The sequence below is a fragment of the Prionailurus bengalensis genome, chromosome D3, assembly GCF_016509475.1.
Source record: "Prionailurus bengalensis isolate Pbe53 chromosome D3, Fcat_Pben_1.1_paternal_pri, whole genome shotgun sequence".
Lineage (NCBI taxonomy): Eukaryota > Metazoa > Chordata > Mammalia > Carnivora > Felidae > Prionailurus > Prionailurus bengalensis.
Window position 1 is genome coordinate 21,504,871 of NC_057356.1, and position 19,391 is coordinate 21,524,261.

At 41.1% G+C, this 19,391-nt stretch overlaps 1 protein-coding gene and 1 long non-coding RNA gene across 10 annotated transcripts in view; one reads left to right on the forward strand and one right to left on the reverse strand.

Annotated features, from left to right (window-relative positions):
- The window catches only part of EIF4ENIF1 (eukaryotic translation initiation factor 4E nuclear import factor 1), a 45,554-nt gene extending 29,399 nt beyond the window's left edge, over positions 1 to 16,155 (forward strand). For 4 of the 9 annotated variants that reach the window (XM_043559207.1, XM_043559204.1, XM_043559205.1 and 1 more), the window contains exons 8-19: positions 2,210 to 2,345; positions 2,559 to 2,738; positions 3,477 to 3,709; positions 6,569 to 6,640; positions 7,096 to 7,279; positions 8,225 to 8,304; positions 8,636 to 8,775; positions 11,468 to 11,552; positions 12,823 to 12,961; positions 14,046 to 14,390; positions 14,662 to 14,826; positions 15,408 to 16,155. In XM_043559207.1, the coding sequence (XP_043415142.1) occupies positions 2,210 to 2,345; positions 2,559 to 2,738; positions 3,477 to 3,709; positions 6,569 to 6,640; positions 7,096 to 7,279; positions 8,225 to 8,304; positions 8,636 to 8,775; positions 11,468 to 11,552; positions 12,823 to 12,961; positions 14,046 to 14,390; positions 14,662 to 14,826; positions 15,408 to 15,649 (2,001 nt within the window). In that variant the 3' untranslated portion in view covers positions 15,650 to 16,155. Of the gene's footprint in view, positions 1 to 2,209; positions 2,346 to 2,558; positions 2,739 to 3,476; positions 3,710 to 6,568; positions 6,641 to 7,095; positions 7,280 to 8,224; positions 8,305 to 8,632; positions 8,776 to 11,467; positions 11,553 to 12,822; positions 12,962 to 14,045; positions 14,391 to 14,661; positions 14,827 to 15,407 lie in introns of all 9 variants that reach the window. The other 5 variants (XM_043559203.1, XM_043559202.1, XM_043559200.1 and 2 more) reach the window with 3 other exon arrangements.
- LOC122470958 lies at positions 11,674 to 14,046 on the reverse strand. The gene is made up of 2 exons (XR_006294040.1): positions 13,894 to 14,046; positions 11,674 to 13,846 (listed from the first exon to the last, which is right to left on the reverse strand). It is a non-coding gene; the product is annotated as an uncharacterized LOC122470958 (long non-coding RNA).
- Positions 16,156 to 19,391: the final 3,236 nt, after the last annotated feature.

A 19,391-nucleotide genomic window follows, 5' to 3' on the forward strand; every position in this document is an offset into this window, starting at 1 on the left:
AGGATGTCTTAACCAAGAAGTCAGAGCAGTGGGTCCAGCTCTCCATTTCCTGTACCAAGGTGCAGGAAATCTAACTACTGCTAGATCATCCTTGCTTGCTGTGTGGTAATAATGACTGCCTAGATGAATCCTCTCAGGATTCCTTTGGGGTTTAAAATGCTTTACTTTCCTGAAAGTGGAATTTCCAATCAATGTGTGTAAGAGTAACTTAGTGTCAGGGGTGCCTGGCTGGCTCGGTCCGTAGAGCACATGACTCTCATCTCAGGGTCGTGAGTTCAAGCCCCACCTTGAGCATGGAGCCTACTTAATAAATAAAAGTTAATTGAATGAGTAACTTTGTTTCTACTTTTTATGTTTTAGCTATAATAAAACCACTCTAACAGAAACAAAGTTGGTCATTGATCGAAGTATGGAAGGAAATGACTTTCTCAACACTTACTGTCATATCTTTAGAAAATGCCCAATTACTTTATATTCATGTCCTTTTTCATGTTCTTCCTGTGTATCTTCTGACCTTTTTCCTATACACTATGGTCAGAGGAAATAAAAGGATTAAAATGCAAAGAGATTTTTGCTAGTTATGAAATGTCAAACTCTTCAACATTTTAACATTTTTAATGGCTATAGCTTTTAGTTTTAAAATCCTATTTGTCACTGACATGGTTATGCTTTAGATATAATTTTCAATTTTTCAGTGAAAAAATATTTAATAATGTTTCTCTTATATTTTAATTATTGCAAAAAATTTACACTTGACAGCATTAATATTGAAGGTGTGTGAGTCTTACAAGTGAAGTGTGATTGAAATTGAATCAGAAAATAGAAGTGCCACAAATAATAAATGTCATGAGTTAAAATCCTTCATTCTTGTGTTCAAGAGAAGTACTCTGTGGCTTAGTTTTGGTACATTATGAGGAAATTCTCCCAGGTGAGAATAAAAGAATCTAACCTGCTGTTGCTGCACTTTGGAAATTGGGAGTTCCAGGCATTAGATGAAACAGAATCACTAACTTTGCCATCCGTGTACCAGTTTTGGGGAAAACCTGTTTTCTCTTTATCATTGGTATAGAAATGAAAGTTTATGCCTTACTTTCAAGGATGTGCCTCATTTTTTGGATTGACATTTGCTTTACCTTGTCTTTTCTAAATATTGATAAGAACACTGCATAAAGATCAATTTGGATATTTAACTGGATTTATGATAGCGTAGAATTAAAATATGCATTTTTTTAATGCTTCAATCTAGTTTTTAAGAAGGATTGATCATGGAAATTATTATGAAATAGTGTTGAGAAATTATTTCTGATTATAATGCATCATTTAATTGTTCTTACTAAACTGAAAACTGTTGAGATTGGGGTTAAAAGAAAACAAACACCTGCAAACTCCCTATTAAATTCATGCCGACAAGGGGACCTGGGTGGCTCAGTCAGTTAAGCTTCCGACTTCAGCTCAGGTCATGATACCACGGTTTGGGAGTTTGAGCCCCATGTCGGGCTCTGCGCTGATAGCTCAGAGCTTGGAGCCTGCTTGGGATTCTGTGTCTCCCTCTCTCTCTGCCTCTCCCCTGCTCGCGCGCTGTCTCTCAAAAATAAATAAACGTTGAAAAAAATACACCAATATTAGAGGACAGTTAAAAGTTAATCTTTCACATCCTAACACATTCTAAACTTTGACTGCAATTATGATCTCTGTGAGCTCTACTTTTTAGCTTTTGGCTTCCGAAATTGTCACCATTGAATTTTCTGATGTTCATTACAGCCTTGAGAAAGTTGAAGTTTGAAGTAAGGGCTGTCATCATCTCTCTATACTTAATATTTAGTTGAAGACCACTCATCAGCTTGGCAATGGAATGCTTTACTATGGTAATTTTGATTTTGAAACTATGTCCTCTGAGAACATTAATTAGTTCATGGAGTTTCTAATGAGGCAAAGGATAGAAATCCAAACCACATTATATGGCAAGAGATTTTTTGTTATATGCTTAGAAAGTACATGATCAGTAACGCCTACCTTTGGGTTACTCAAATGACCTTGGAGGGGAAGAAAAATTAAAGATGTTGAAAATCGTAATTTCTGAGAGTATTTACCTTCAGGTCAGCAGCATCAAAGGAAGCTTCAAAGTAAGTGACCTTTTCTTAAAATTTGAACCTTGTTGTCCCTTTCACCTAGAAACTGTTATCTTAGCTCCTTTTGTCTTTCCCTTTAGATGATAGAAGATGTTTTGGGAGAAGGGTCAGTCTCTGCCAGTCGGTTCAGTAGGTGGTTCTCTAACCCGAGCCGATCAGGAAGCCGATCCAGCAGTCTCGGGTCAACACCACATGAAGAACTGGAGAGACTAGCAGGTAAAATGGCTTCAGAGTCTGACCTTGAATGTAGATTGGAGCTTTCTCTGATAATGATTCATTCTGTCTTCATTAGTTAGGGTCCATTAGGGTTAAAGGCTCTCTGGATACTTAAAAACCCCTTCAGTTTATGCCTTCTTAATACTGTTGAAGATCTGTTTCTGTGTTTTATTGGGACTAATTGATTATAAATGTATTTACTTGCAATATTAGGTTTGGAACAAGCCATCCTCTCTCCTGGACAGAACTCGGGGAATTATTTTGCTCCTATCCCACTGGAAGACCATGCTGAAAATAAAGTGGATATTTTAGAAATGCTACAGAAAGCCAAAGTGGATTTAAAACCTCTTCTTTCCAGTCTTTCTGCAAATAAAGAAAAGCTTAAGGAGAGCTGTAAGTGTTTATTAGAGTCTGCTTTAGGCATTTGAAAAAGTGTGGATATCAGGCAGTTGGTTCTAACATACTGCTGTTTCATCAAAAGTCAGATAGTGGGTTCTATTTTATGTTTTTCAAAAAACTTTTTATCAAACAGTACCACCTCTTTGAGAATCTGGTAGTCAGTAGACTTTCCATCCAAGTCTTCCTTATTACCTGGATCCTGATCATAACACTTCCAGCTAATGTTATAGTTCTCCTGGGCATAACTTGGCAGCTTCTCACACGTTTGCCCCAGTCTGCCATTTTCTTATGTTATGCACTCTCAACATAAAACCTTAATGATAAAATAACCATAGCGAAGGTAGCAACCTTACTGATGTTAGGCTATCTGGGATTCTTGTCCCTGATAACAAGTCTCCAGAAGACTTATTATGAGAGGTCCTCCTGCAAGATGCACATTAAAGATCTTATCAAGTCTTAAAGCATTACACCCCAAGTGGTCTCCCGTTTCTAGCATTGTAACACTTAGGGTTTATTTATGCCATTTCGTACTGAGTACATAGTTATGGCCTTATTTCCACTGTGCAGCTGTGATTTTAAGGGTTATCAGTTTGTCAGTTAGGGCATCAACCTTTTCTGGCAACCTCACTTCAACTGTGAAATAAATTTTCACTTTAACCATCATGATAGCCCCAGAGAACTCCTACCACATACTCCCTTACTTGGCTTAATCTGATTTTCTCAATGTTTCAGCGCATTCAGGAGTTGTGCTGTCAGTAGAAGAGGTAGAAGCAGGGCTCAAGGGCTTGAAGGTGGACCAGCAAGTGAAGAATTCAACTCCCTTCATGGCAGAACACTTAGAGGAGACCCTGAGTGCTGTAACCAGCAATCGACAACTCAAAAAAGATGGAGATATGACCGCATTCAACAAACTAGTGAGCACCATGAAGGCAAGTGGGACTTTGCCTTCTCAGCCCAAAGTCAGCGTAAGTATTTGGCACAAACCCAAGCCTTTTCTCCTATTCCTTCTTTCTGTTCCACTTCCCCCTATAATAAATGGACTTTAAAAAAAATGGTATTCTAAGTTGGAAGTTCTTTAATAGGCATTTGGTCCTTGATGCTTTTGTGTGTTAATTATCACTGTGCTATTTGTTACTAGAAAAAGCAGCTTGTGGTTGATGGATCTTTTATAGGTGATAGTTTATAAAGATAGAAAAATTCAGATATAACTTTAAGTCATTGCCAAAAAAAGGTGTAAAAATATTTTTGGATTGTACTCTAGAGAAAGTTTCCTATTTATTCAGCTACTTAAGCCAAAATAATTCACCATATGTTTACAGTACATCTTTCTTTTTACGTTTTTTAATCACTCCTATACACCGGGAATTACCTGCTTTCTTGATCAGGCAATTGACAGTGCTATGAATAACTTGTAAAGTATCTAAGATGGATTTTTCAAGATCATTGCATTGTTAATTTACTAACTAGAAAAAGCTGTGACATGTAAAACCATCCTGGGGCATGAAGTTGGTTAGGTAGTGACTGCATGCCAGCAGATGCAGGTGTATAGTGCGTACTGGTCTTTGTCATAACACATTAGCGGTGGGTTCTTAGCCATGGCCTGTGTCAGTATTGCTGTCCCTTGATGATACAAGGTAATAAGGGAAGCAGGGCAAACATGAACAATAAAAACGTAAACATAGATTTGTTGCTGAGTTACAGCAAATTTATTAAATTGAGTTTTGCCTCTTGTTTTCTTCTTTTTTTTTTTTTTTTAACATTTATTTATCCTTGAGATAGAGACAGAGCATGAATGGGGGAGGGTCAGAGAGAGAGAGAGGGAGACACAGAATCTGAAACAGGCTCCAGGCTCTGAGCTGTCAGCACAGAGCCCGACATGGGGTTCAAACTCACGGACTGTGAGATCATGACCTGAGCTGGTCAGACACTTAACTGACTGAGCCACCCAGGTGCCCCAGCCTCTTGTTTTCTTCTAACATCATCATTTCTGGGAACTACAAGTTGGTCATGGTATCAGTAACTGTTTGATTCATCGTGCCTTGTACCAAGGGAAGGCGCAATCGATTGTGGGAATTTTTTTTATCTGACCAGCAGTTGACAGGTTCCAACAGAGATGCCATTGTTCCTGGCCTTAATGCCAGGACTGACATACTACCCCTGGAAGAAATCATCTTAAGTAGACTCATTACTTTGTATCTGACCACACCATGCCAGTTATAGGGGAATGTTTTCTCTTAAACTGCTTCAGAGTTACGTCCATACAAAGAATTACTAGATCCAGATGCTTTCACATGAGCACCAGATTAAAAGATCACAAACTATACTTTTCTCGTTCATCTGTGTCTCGGTGATTGTGTGCTTGTAAGTCAAGTGCTTGAGTCAAGTCTTGTTAAGTGCCTTCTTTTAATGTGAATGAGTAAAGAAGTGGGAACAGGAGGATTCAAAAGTTTACCTGATGCTTTTGAACATTTTGTTTCAGATGTGATGCTAGGGTTTGATATTGACACAGTTGACCCTGCCTTGTGAGGGTAACTGGTTTGATGTTGGGGTTTCAGTGGTCTGAAATAATATTTGGCCAAGGGAGTGAGCCTCAAACACCTGTGTAAAGGGATGGATGATATAATTCAAGTTGCTACACAAAAAGTAACACAAACTCAACCTAACCTAGAAAAAAAAGCAACAAGGAAACTAAAGTTTAGCGCACCAGGTATTATCCCAACATATTGCTTGAGCTGCATGTTGTTGTTAACTCATGGTCTATTTTAAAATCAAGTCAATTACTATGGCTGTGTGTGTTATGTATATACTATTATCCGCGTCCATCTGTCTAGGTTCAACCATATTGTTTCATCACCAAAAAAGGATATGTTGGTTCCATCTAACCTCCATTTCAAATTGAATTGTAGAGACTCTATCCTCCAAATACAGTAAGCCATGTAGTATAAAGTTGCCCTTTTTTGTTAGATGGAATTAAATGACTCTTGAGATCTCTTATTAAAATCCTCTGCAGTCCCAATTCCAAAACCAACAATAAAACACTTGGAGATCTTTGGGTTGTTTGTCATGCCTGAGGACATTGCTGTGGACCTTGGCAGCTTCATCTAGTAGAAAAGAAAACTGTGTACCAGAGAAAGCACTTCAGGCAGAGCTAAATGGACATAAGGATGTCCTGAAGTGCAGGAGGTAATGTCATTTGGATGACTGCTGCTGCATTAAAAGCACAAGAAGTGGAGGATCTGAATTTTGTCCTGTATATGAGACCCATTTTGTAACAGCTCATTAAAAATACTAAAGTTTAAATTTCCTGAAATGTGAAACTCTGAAATATAACAATCCTGGCCAACCTTTAATGTTGTTTACTAGGTTTTTAACTACCATCTGTAGTCTATAAATCCTGTTTCAAAGATAATGGGTAGCAAAGGTTGCCTTGAAAATTAAAATCTATAAATTATCAGAATTTCCTTCTTGTTGCTTCTTACTAGGTGTTCCTCTATTTCACCATTTCCTTTTTCTCTTCTTTGGGTCACAGTAGTAGAGACAGTGAAATGCACTAGGGTTACCACAGAGAGGAAAAGACCATCTGAGGGTCTCTGAGTGGACTTTGCATGTACACGTGCAGATTCTTTCCATTTCCAGATCTTTGGGACCTGTGTGTGATGAGCAAGTGGAACAGGTTGATCTAACTTAGATTTCTGTGCTTTTGACATCATTCTGCTTAAGTGCCAACTCCCTGGGGAGTTTTTAATGCTTTCTTGTGGTCCCCAATTAATATGTAAGTTGTGTGTGTAAGAAGGTTAAAATAAGTTTTCCTTTGACTTTTTTAGCGAAACCTTGAAAGCCATTTGATGTCCCCTGCTGAGATTCCAGGCCAGCCTGTCCCTAAGAACATCCTGCAGGTACTTCACCATCTTATACCATGGCCTCGGAGTCCTGAACACTAGTCCTCTGAACTGGTTTTGTGTAGTGGTCCAACTTTGGGCCTTAGAGAATGATCCATGTGGTCTGACAGTTGAGGGTACAGTGTTGCTACCTGGCATAGTTCTGTGTCACTGTTAATCTCATTGTGGGGTGGGGAGGTGGCTGAAGATGACAAAGCTCTTGACTTCCAGTTTACAGGTTTGCAGTTTCTATAGAAATTTAAAGTATCTAACCTATATTTGTAGCACTAACTTAAAGCAAATGTTGCTAGCTGAACAATGAGAGAAATGTGTTGCATGTACATGTGCCAATTCCTTCACTGGAGCATGAGAGAGATTCATCATTGGCTTCCAAAAGTTAATCCATAATTCATAGCCTCTGACTAGGAGAAGGAAATAGGCTTGTTCACAAGGATTACTTTTTCTGCCTTTAGGAACTTCTGGGTCCACCAGTTCAGAGACCTGCTTCTTCCAATCTTCTCAGTGGCCTTATGGGGAGTTTGGAGCCTACAACATCTTTATTAGGCCAAAGAGCACCTTCTCCTCCCTTGTCACAGGTGTTTCAAACGCGAGCAGCCTCAGCAGACTACCTTCGTCCTAGAATACCATCACCAATTGGTAAATGCTGCTGTGCACAGATGTCTGTCCATTCTCCCCTAAACCACCACAAAGGTTATACTTGTCCCCTAGAACTGGCAAAGTCTTTTTCATGGGTATCCTTGAAGAATTTAAAAAGAAATCTGAGAATTTATTATGCTTTTTTTGGGGGGTATGGTGAGGCACAAAATTGGAAGATAGTTTATCTGGCTGCCCTTCTAGATAAATATGTTCATATTATAGTTTTCTCTCCTAAGATTGATCACAATTATATAAATTGGATCTAGCTCTTTAGTCTTGTTCCCTATTTTGGGAATTCAATCCAAAAAAGTTAATTTGGCTTACTAGGTTTTTCCTTGATAGAGTAGAAGTCAGGCTAGTGGCTCTCCACCAACCTAATGAAGTTGGTATGCAGTTAACTGTGAGCACTGGTGGCTGATACAGAATGTAAATAGAAGAAGCAGTTTTAGAAAGCGGTCTAACATAAGTGTTGTGCAAAATCTCATTGTTTTCTGTCACCCTGGACCACATGTGCTACTGGCCACTCTGGCCCCTGCCAGTCATACCTTGAGAGTAAGTTTTTGTAATCTGCCTTCCACAATTCGCAAGATAGAATGGAAAGAATGTAAACCTCAAAGCACTGGAGTCTGGTTGTCAGCTGTTTCCATGATAAGGAGCCAAATCACTGAGTAAAAAGCACTTCTCTCTGAGAGTTCTCAGCTCTGAAGGGACAGAGGTGAAGCTTAGTGGGGAAGATGTGAATATAGCAGTTTGGATCATTAAGTGCTCTGATTAAGGTCCACATCACCCAGTGTGGACTAAAGAAGAGGGACATCATCAGCCTGGAAGTCACCATTTCCCTGAAAGAGATGGTGTTCAGTAAGAAGCAGCATGCATTAGTGATAACATCTCTCTAATGGATGTGTGCTCTCTTGACATTCACTGAATCTGCAACTTTCCCATCAGGTTTTACACCAGGACCACAGCAGCTACTCGGAGATCCATTCCAAGGCATGCGCAAACCCATGAGCCCAGTCACGGCCCAGGTCAGTCTGAACTTTCTCTAACTCAATTTTTCGCTTGTTTTTCATCCTTCTTGTTGACTGTGGGATGGAAAATTAAATTGTTGCAATGCTTAGAAGTGAGTTTGAACTATAAACCAAGCTCAGTGAAGGCCAGAAAATTGGTGAACAAAGTCACACTTTGTTAAAATCTTGTTCGGTGGGTGGCAGCACAGTTTAGTGAGGTTTGCAGTATCTAATTTCTCTCAGCTGCTGCATAAACATACCTTTCTAAGAGTGAAGAGAGACCTTTGTAGAAAGTGCATTGACTGTCCTCATTTTTCTCGGATCTTCCTCTGCCTCTTCTGCTCAGCAGATGAGCCAGCTAGAATTACAACAGGCAGCTTTGGAGGGGCTGGCCTTGCCACATGACCTTGCGGTGCAGGCAGCAAACTTCTACCAGCCTGGTTTTGGCAAACCACAGGTGGACAGAACCAGAGATGGATTCAGAAACAGGTAAGTTACTAATCCTGCCCTTGTGGGGATTTGCATATTAATTTTCATCAGATTAGCAAATTGGTTATCCATAGTAAAATTCTGTGATACACACTGCTACATTGTACAATATATGGTGAGAATTCTGTCTCCCAAGTGTTCAGTAGAGGAAGTGATATGATTGAATTCTGCAGGGACATAGGCTTTTTTCATTATATATGATTTTTATATTCTTGATTTAAAGGATTCATTTTTACAAATGTAGCTAGCTAATATAGCTCCTTATTTATAATTGTTAGATGATGAAAATTTAGTAAAACTCCACCTAGGTTCTTCCCCTACAGATTCCTTGTTGAGTTACCAAACTGTCCTTTGATGCAGGTTTGTTGATCCATGGTTTGTTGGTCAGAGTTAAGGTTTGTTGATCAAAGCTATTAACAAATGATTAATGACTTCAGTCTCCTCCTGTTCCTTCTGATATTTGCAACAAGTAGTAAAACAAGCCATTACTTAGGGGGAAAGGGCTAGCAATATTGTTCTTTTTTGTTGTAAAATAAAACAGAGAAAACTGCATTAAACAAATGTACAGCTTATTACAAGACAAAATCCTTTGTTAGCTACCCAGAAGCTATGTGCCCTGTCCCAGTAATACCCCTTTCCTCCCTCAGAAGTCATCCCATCCAGCCTTTAAAAGTAAATACTGGGGCACCTGGCTGGCTCAGTAGGAGGGGCATGTGACTCTTGATCTCAGGGTCATGAGTTCAAGCCCCACGTTGGGTGTACAGATTACTAAAAAAATAAACTTTTAAAAATTGAAGAAAAATAAAAGGAAATGCCACCTTCATTTCTTCAATTTTATCACCAAAATGTTTATCCCTGAAACATTAAGTCCTGCCCATACAGTATACTTGGTAGTTAAGAGGTACTTGTGTTTTGGTATTTTTCTTAAAATTGTTATCAGTTTCTTAAAATTGTCTTGCTTCATCTGTTTTTATATGTTGACCCTTTCAGAAGACACTGAGACTTAGTAAGTACTGTGTATTCTTGCATAAATGCATCCTATATATAGTAGCCCTCACCCTAAAGGGAGATCTCAGGACTGGTCTATTGAACCCGTCACTGGATTTCTCTCTATAATATAATGTAGTTTCTTAATAATTCATTGACTTGATTTAATTGACTTTCAAAGCACTTTTGATATCCATAATTTTATTTGCTCTTGGCAACAATCCTGAGGTAGATGGTGTAAATAACTGCATTTTACAGATACAGAAACTTAGGTTTTTAAAATGCAAATTACTCAAAATGAAGACCCAAGTCAGTGTCAGTAGAGCCTTTATGTTGTTTGGATCAAATGTCAACCTCTAAGGCCCTCCCTGAACACCCTGTATACAGTTATGTCCCCTAACAGATATGCCTTTCTCCTTGTCTCTATTTTTTCTTATTGTGCTTATCACCTTCCAGGTTACTATTTATGTTTTGTCTATTTCTCTGCCTATAGTAACTTTTCTGCCCTACAGACAAAAGAATATAATGAGGCCAGAGATTTTTTTTTGTCTGTTTTGTTTATTGCTGGATCGCCAGCACTTACCCCAGTTTCTAGCACAAATATGTTTATCAGAAGGAATATATGATAGGTTTGGCAGAACCACCACACTTGGGGTTTTCCTCATGATCACTCAGAGTACTACTGATCTGTTTCTTCTTTGTTGTCACGCTCAGATTCTCTGTGGCAGCAGTGGGGCTTATCTGGTACTGACTGGAAAGAAGCCATGGTTTAGCATTCTCATCTTTATGATTTAGGAATTTCCAGAATCACTAAGGCTTTGGCCCTCATGGCACAAGGTCTGACAGCTGAAATGCAGTGAAACTCTCATTAGCCAGTGAGCTCATATAATTCATTTTTCTCTCAGCCTGTTTACATCTTCATCATCTGTTTTCTCCAAGTTAAGGGAGAATGGATAAAACGGGGAGAAAAGAGAAGTCTGTTGTTTTAAACTTTATTTGGAAGACTTGGGATCAACTTTGTGTGTGGACCAAGAGTGATGGGGAATGCTGCATGTAACTGGGTCTTAAAATAGCTGAAGCTCTTGGCCCTCTATTTGAACCAGTGTCTTACGAAGCATCAATTCTGTGCCAGGCCCTGTGCTGATCAGTATTGCTCCCTACTCTCTGGAGCACAACCTGGACCACAGAATGAAGGCCCTCCTTAGCCTACCTCACTGGCATAGTCTACAAGTAAAGTATATGCCAGCCCTGGATAACTCTACATTCCCAAGACCGTATACCTGATCCTTCTACCTGAATCATTGTTCTCCATCTTCTAGCTTTCTCATTGGTCACACCCAATTCAATGCAGTTCCTTCCCATGGTCCCTTCAGTAGGAGTAGTCTGTCACTCCTTCTATACCTCATTTTTCCATTACACCTTATTAGTATCTAATATGTACATACCTTAGTTTCCCCTAGGTTAGCATCTCCCCAGTGGACAAAAGAGTTCCTGCAAGGCCCAGGACCATGTTTAATCTTTTGTCTTCCCTTAAGACTTAGCACGTGGTTTTGCATATATTAGGCACTTAATAAATGCTTGGGAAATTGAAATGGATGAGGGGAACAGGATATTAAAGTTCTAAGCTGGTCTTGAGTATTCTGTGGTTTTAGGATTTGGAGTTGGAGCAGCTTGGAGCTCATACTGATACTTGGTTTGTTCACAGGCAACAACGAGTGACCAAGTCACCAGCACCTGTGCACCGAGGGAATTCCTCTTCCCCTGCCCCTGCTGCCTCCATCACAAGCATGGTCAGTGACATTTGCTTTTGTGAACAACTTCAAGGCTTCTCCGTTCAATTGTACCTATGTTGTATCACTCTGTGCCCCAAAGTGTCCTTGAGTGCCTTCCATAGGAATAACTGACTCAGACTTTCACACTTGCTTATTTATTAAGTCTTCCCCTTTCAGGATATAGTCTAACTCTTAAGATTCTAGTGAAGCCCCTACATTGGGGAAAGTTTGTTCCAGCAGATAGAGGAGTATGATCTACAACATATAAGGTAATGTAGTGTGTTCAAACAAATGAACAGTTGGATTGGGAAGTAGGGGAGGATAGGGGCCAAAGATAGGTGAGATGGAGGGGTGAATGGGGTTGGATCATGAGGAGTCCAATGAAACATAGTGGAGACTTCACAAATTCAGATTCAGGTCTCAGTGATATGAATTAAGGCTAGGACAAAGGAGTTTGCTTCTTTATGACGATAAATCTAGTTTTACCACTGACTCATTCATGTACCAGCATTTTTTTTAAGTTTTATCCCCCAAAGATCTTTATCACCTAGTTAAAGCTGATAGACAAAGGGAAAAACTTACTCTGCTTCAGGACCCCAAATGGGTCTCTGCATTACTAGAAGGGGCTCTTGTGTTCATAATTCATGCCCTGTCTCCTACCGTCAAGGATTTAGGGTTAATGAGAAAAGGCACATGCACAGTAAAATCATCAAAGTAAAAATAGGCAGTGAAGAGATGAGGAAAAAAATGACCCCAAATGGTGAGTCCTAGGGCCTGAGGAGATTATTAAGATAATTGTGAATTTCCTGGTAGCCAAGTTAAGATGGGATATAATTAAGACTATAGAGGAATTTAGGTTCTGAGGTTGTCTCTGAATTATCCTTTCCCAGTTGACAGGGCTCTTGCTCTAGAGTTTACTTCTGGCCATGTTCTTCCCCTGTTCTCAGCCTAATCCCAGGCTGGGAAAATGGCTGAAGCAGAGGTTGCATAGGTAGGTCCCTATCACCACAGACACAGACGGGTAGGTTGAAGTTCTATGCTTTAACTACCTTTGTGTTAGAGCTAAGTCTAGGTTTTGGTGAAAGTGAGATGTGAGCAAGGGATGATGCACTTGGGACACCACCCATATGGCCCATCTATTTCTTTTCCTCTAGCGGGTAAACACCAGAACATTGGAGTTGGCCTCTGCACGTGTAGCCAGTAAGGGGACTCTTCAGTTTGACCAATTAACTCTGGCTTGATTAGGAAAGGCAGTTAGAGAATGTGCTAATACTGTTTTTCTCTGCAGCTTTCTCCTTCCTTCACCCCTACCTCAGTGATCCGTAAGATGTATGAGAGCAAAGAGAAAAGCAAGGAGGAGCCAGCATCTGGAAAAGCAGCAGCAGCTCTTGGTGACAGTAAAGAGGACACTCAGAAGGCCAGTGAAGGTACTGCAGAGCTGTTGAGGGTGTACTGCCTAAGAGTATGTGACAGAGCACGGGCTTGAGTGCTAATCAGCTGACCTGATTTTCTGCAAATCCCTGCACAAAACCCCTGCCTGCTTTGGAATACACAGTTCTGTGTTTGACAATAAGAAGTGTTCAACCAGCTTCACGGTTGCTTAACCACTTGAAATTCTGACCAATCTAATAGTGGTACAGGACGAAGAATGAGATTTCGTTTAGAATCCTTATTGAGGCTTCATAGTTGAATTATTAGTACATTCAGCAAATTAAATTAACATGGTACCACCAGTTTTACTTCTGAAAGATTCTCTCTGGTCTACAGAGACTAAGTATCCAACAAAATCTGTGCAATGGGTGAATAATAAGGTGTGGAAAGCCTTTTAGAAGTGTATAGAAAATGTGAGCAAGGCTTTTAGGAATTGCACAGTTGGGATTGTCAAGGACATGGTGAAGTGGTTCTAATAGGTTTTCACAAGTCTAGAGTCTTGGTCTGAGAGCTTTTTGCCTGTGAGAAAGCTTCTGAAAAAAAAAAATCCTGTCAGTCCTACTAAAAGGCAATTCAGATTTCTTCACTAGTCTGTAATTTAAATTTCCATTGCAGTGGATTTGCATAATTTTACTTTCACTTGACTTTCCCCTTAGGCTAAAAGAGCATGTTAATCTAGGATAGTACTAGCTCCCACACAGATCCAGACCACAACCATATGGGCAGGCAGAACAAGGTGCCTGAGTTAGACCACCAGACCATAAGCCAGATTCACTTGCCCATAGCTATTCCTGGGTTGGGAATATTAGAAGAAGAGTAAACTCTGTTCCAGCAATGTATTTGGAGACTAGAAAACTTGTGGTCTTGTTCCAGCTCTGTCCCTGACAAACTACCCCTGTGTCTTTGACTAGGCCTATTCATAAGGTACATGGTGTTTCCTATGAAACAATCCTCTGAATTTGTAAGATCAAATAAGATTGTAAACTTCCTAAGAAGTGAGATTTACTGGATTGTTGGGAAGACAGCATGTTTGGGAGAAGTTTGTCAGTACCAAAATATTCTCTGTCTGGGTCCTTACAGAGAACCTGGTGTCCTCCAACTCTGTGCCCAGTGCTGATCGAGACTCTTCTCCCACTACAAATCCCAAACTGTCAACATTGCAGCGGTCTTCATGTTCTACCCCACTATCTCAGACCAACCGTTACACCAAAGAGCAAGATTATCGACCTAAAGCAACTGGGAGAAAAACACCCACCTTGGCATCCCCAGTTCCAGGAACACCTTTTCTCCGCCCTGTCCACCAAGTTCCCCTTGTCCCCCATGTTCCAATCGTTCGGCCTGCTCACCAGCTTCACCCAGGGTTGGTCCAAAGGATGCTGGCCCAGGGAGTACATCCACAGCATCTTCCAAGTTTGCTCCAAGCTGGTAAGTTTCTGACCTGGCATGACAGCATTTTCCAGAATGGATGAAGTACTGTACTATGAGAGGTTTTTTTGTTTCTTATCTCTAGAAAGATGTTGCTAGATTTTTCCATCTAACTGGTGGGCAGTGGGTCCAATCCAGTCTATCCCTTAGTCCATTAAAAGATTAGGAACCTAACTTAAGCACTGTTCATTGTTAAACTTGTAGATCAGCAAAGCTTGAAAAGTTCCAGGTAGATTACTTCTCATCACTTTTTTTCCCCCCTGTCCAACAGGTGTGCTTCCTCCTGGGATGGACCTGGCTCATTTACAGGGAATATCAGGCCCAATCCTGGGTCAACCCTTCTACCCTTTACCTGCAGCTAGTCACCCTCTCCTAAACCCTCGTCCTGGGACACCTCTGCATCTGGCAATGATGCAACAGCAGCTACAGCGCTCAGGTAGGTTCAGGAATGGGCCAGGGGAGCTGGGGATGGGCTGAACAGGCTTAAAGCTTTTGGACCAGTTTCCAGTGGAGGGGATGAATTAACACAGTTCATTCTTTAAACTTATCCTAGCAAGATGGGGATAAGGGGATAATCAGAATACGAACCCACTTCTGTGGGATTTAGAACTCCTGTCCCTGTAAAGACAATGGGAGAGCTGATGATGCTCTGGCATTTTTGTCCTTTGCCTCTTGGAGAGAGGAGGCTGAGAATCCTGACAGAGGTTCAGCACAGGGACTGTACAGAGTAGATGCCTTCTCCCCATCTAATGTTAGTACTTTTATGATATGATTGCTTGTCATGGTAAGTAGTGGACGTGCAATTTAGGATGGCTTCTCAATGTGGATGACTTCTGAATAGCCCTGCTTTCCAAGGTACTGTCTTGTATTTTGTAAAGGAGTTAAGCCCTATAATAAATCCTCTGGTAAAGAATTCTATTTGTAGTTTTATGAATAGGATTTGAGTAAGGCAAGTTCTGATACAGAACTACTTTTCCCTACATGCTGAGTGATAACCCTTCTTTCTTATCCCCATAGTTCTTCATCCCCCAGGCTCTGGTTCCCAGGCAGCAGGTGTCAGCGTTCAGACGAACCCTCAGAATGTGCCCACCCGATCAGGCCTGCCTCACATGCACTCTCAGCTGGAGCACCGCCCCAGCCAGAGGAGCAGCTCCCCAGTGGGCCTCGCCAAGTGGTTTGGCTCAGATGTGCTACAGCAGCCCCTACCCTCCATGCCTGCCAAAGTCATCAGTGTAGATGAATTGGAATACCGACAATGAACGGGGCAGGCAGGCTCACCTATGCCTGGACCTACGGTGGTACCCTGATCAGGATTCTGCTTCACCTTGGGTTGATTTACAGGCTTTTACTTTGGAGCATTCTGTGCAAAGCTGTTTAGGGAAGCCCAGGCACCTGGTGTGGTCTGCATTGACAGAAGGATCTTAACCAATTGAATGGAGCCTACATGGTCTGAATATAGGATGCACAGTGTTGTCAGTCCTGGAAATAGTCTTTTTTTTTGTAAGATATGTGAATGAAGTGTTGGTGTCTTCACCAAGAGGTGGCACCGAAGGGTTCTAAGGAAATAAATGTATAGACCCTATGTACAGACTTGTGTATAAACAACTTTTGTATATACATATAGGATAGCTTTTTTGAACTTATACAGCTGTATATAAAAGTAGCTGGTATTAGTTAAGCCTGTGTCAACAGTTTGGATTTTTTTCACTTGTACATTTGGGACTTTTGGTTGATTAAAGTTGCATATGCTAAGTGTGTGAATGAAGTGAATGGCACTGTTGTGTTTCAATTCATTCCTTCTCATTTACCACCAGCTGACCTATGAGGTTCAGTAGGTTCCCTTAGGGAACCTGAAGTTTTAATTTTTATGTTTATTTTTGAGAGAGTGTGAGCAGGGGAGGGACAGAGAGAAACACAGAATCTGAAGCAGGCTCCAGGCTCTGAGCTGTCAGCACAAAGCCCAACACAGGGCTCAAACTCACAGACCACGAAATCATGACCTGAGCTGAAGTCGGACCCTTAACTGACTGAGCCACCTAGGTGCCCCTTAATTTTCCTTTAAAACTCAGAATTGAGCTCGATCTCATTTAGGAGGAGGAAACATTGTCCACATTTTCTGGGCCTTGAAGACTCTAATGGGACAGTTTAGGCTGGAATGGCCCTATAGAAAGCCTTGTGGTTAACACCAGATTATAATGTATAATATCTTAGATTAAAACCACCTAGTGAAAACAATTTATTGGGTAATCATGCATATGGTAGCTTTTCCCAAACAAATCCACATTTACTAGGGCAGAACTGAATAGTCTGTTGGCATCCTGTTCTCCAGCTCAAAGTCACCTATAAAGAAAAACAGGTCCTCCTAGTTCTCATTCAACCCATTCTTTTTCCATACGAAACTATCCTTAAGACTGATGCAGTCTCCTTGTGTTTTGTATCTCATTTCTCAGCTCACAATTATTTTTATTCACCTTAACTATATGCATAGCATTAGAGAACAGGATTCTACAAGAATACTATAGCTATGGTCTTGAGTCCCCTTTCCTGACTGAAGGTTTTTCAGTCCTAGTGATCTCAGGTGGTAACTTATTTCTCAAGTTAATTTGCCCTAGTTCTCAGTACTTGTTCATTTAGGGCCATCAAACTACTTTGACTTCATGCTAGAGGGTCAAATAATGAGGCTGTTCTTGGATTCACAGGTGAAGGGCTAGGTGGTTGGATTTTGACTGCAAGGGTAAAAAACAGCCTGAGTCTTCAGTGTTAGGCGCATTGCCTATAAACCTGGAGCTGTCCACCCTATCACTTCCAGGAATATAAGAAACCAGGTTGCCTTAAACCTAGCTTTGTGGATTGAGCATGAAGTCTTCCTAGGAAGTATTTCATTAATCCTCCTGCTCCCCAAACCCCCATGGGATTTACTCAGTGGGATGCCGTAGCTTCAGAAATAGATCCTATGTTTAGAATTCTTACAAATGCCACAGGTGTAAGCTAGAAAGCAGTCTCAAGTAACAATGGGAGAACACAGATGCCTGAATCCAGTTCTACCTTTCCTGTGTTGTCCTCTTTGACTTCTTTTCCCCTTGGTGTTGAACCAAGAGTTGTAGAAGTAGGGTGGGAAGAATTCAGCTGGAGCTGCCAATAAGGGTTTCTCTTCAGGCTAGAAGCTAGTAGGGATCAAAATGAACATAGGCACCAAGCAACTGGCAAAGCCATTAGCCACTGATTGGTAAGATACAGCCAGAAGGAAATAAGGGAATGCTGCTAACGCTAGCACATTACGAAGTAGACCTACAGATTTCAAAACTATTCTGGTGTTGGGGTGGGGGGAGCGGAAGCAAAACAGGAAGCTAATTCAGTCTTTAAGGAGCTAAGAACCTGATAAAAGGGTTAGAGCAGGAGGAAGTGATGTCTAAGCTAACAGGAGAGAGAGGTCTTAAATGGACCAACTTTGGGAAGTCTAGCAGGCATGAGATTAGAAGCAATCAGGATTAGAAGGATGTGCAACACAGAGGTTATGAAGTCATGGGAATAAAACATATAGCACAAGGAATACAGGCAATGATGTTGTATGGGGACAGCTACAACTGTGAGCATAGCATAACATGTAAACTTTCTAGATCACTGTAGTATACCTGAAACTAATGTAACATTGTGTGTCAACTATACTTAAATTTAAAAAACGGTTAAGAGGCACCTGGTGGCTCAGCAGGTTGAGCAGCCTACTTCAGCTCAGGTCATGATCTCATAGTTTGTGAGTTCAAGCCCCACATTGGACTCACTGCTGTCAGTGCAGAGCCCACTTCGGATCCTCTATCCTCTCTGCCCCTCCCCGACTTGTGCTCTCACTCTCAAAAATCTTTAAAAAAAAAAATTTATTTTTTTTAATGTTTATTTTTTGAGAGAGAGCACGCCAGCAGGGGAGGGGCAAAGAGAGAGGCAGACACAGAATCCAAAGCAGGCTCCAGGCTCTGAGCTGTCAGCACAGAGCCCGACGTGGAGCTCAAACCCACAAACCGTGAGATCATGACCTGAGCCGAAGTCTGATGCTTTAACCAACTGAGCCACCCAGGCGCCCCAAAAATAAAAATTTTAAAAAAGGTTAAGAGGACCTAAGGAATATGGAAGGCCTCCTCAATGCAAAACAGAAGGCCACAAAGAACCTCATGGAAGACCTACTGTTAAGGAGGGTGGTCAGGTAGGAGGAAAGAACAGTGCCTCCAAAAGGAAGCGGTTGAGCAGCCAGTACTTGGGAAGTCAGTGCAAGCAATGAGAAGTGGGGGAAAAAATTGGCAAGTACAGCCAACCCTTTTTCGAAACGTGAATACCTTATAAGCCAGACTCTAAGAGTGAACCGAAGTCAGGTCCACTGACTTCTTTGTAAATGAAAGAGAAGAGCACAAACTCCAGGAATGAAGATAACTTACAGGTGTATACTCTGATTCTTCAATAATTCTATGTCCTTTACCAACAACAGATTCAAGGATAGGCGGGGTGCCTGGGTGGTTCAGTTGGTAGAGCGTCCAACTTTGGCTCAGGTCATGATCTCACGGTCTGTGGGTTCAAACCCTGTGTAATAGGCATGTGACCCAATTAAGACCGTAAGACACAGGACAAATTGGGCAGTTTCTGGGAAATAGCTTCCCAAAAAAGATAAAAACCAGCCCTCTTTAGTATCCTCTGGATGCTGATGTAAAGCATCAATGTAAATCGTATTCTGTGATTGTGAGGGGAGCCAGCTGCTCAGCAAAGCCAAACTACAGTAGACAGAGTAGATTGATAAAAAAAAATCTGGATCCTCAATGGCATTACAGCTTCCATGAGCCCATCTGAGTGAGTTCCAGACAACTTATGTGAGAGACCAAGTTTCCTTCCACTTCAGCTGGTTTAGTTAGTATTTGTTGTAAAATACAACTAAACGCATTCTAACATTAAAGGCACAGGACACTGAGTCTGCTTATCTGTGCTATAAAAAAGATCAGGAGGGGCGCCTGGGTGGCGCAG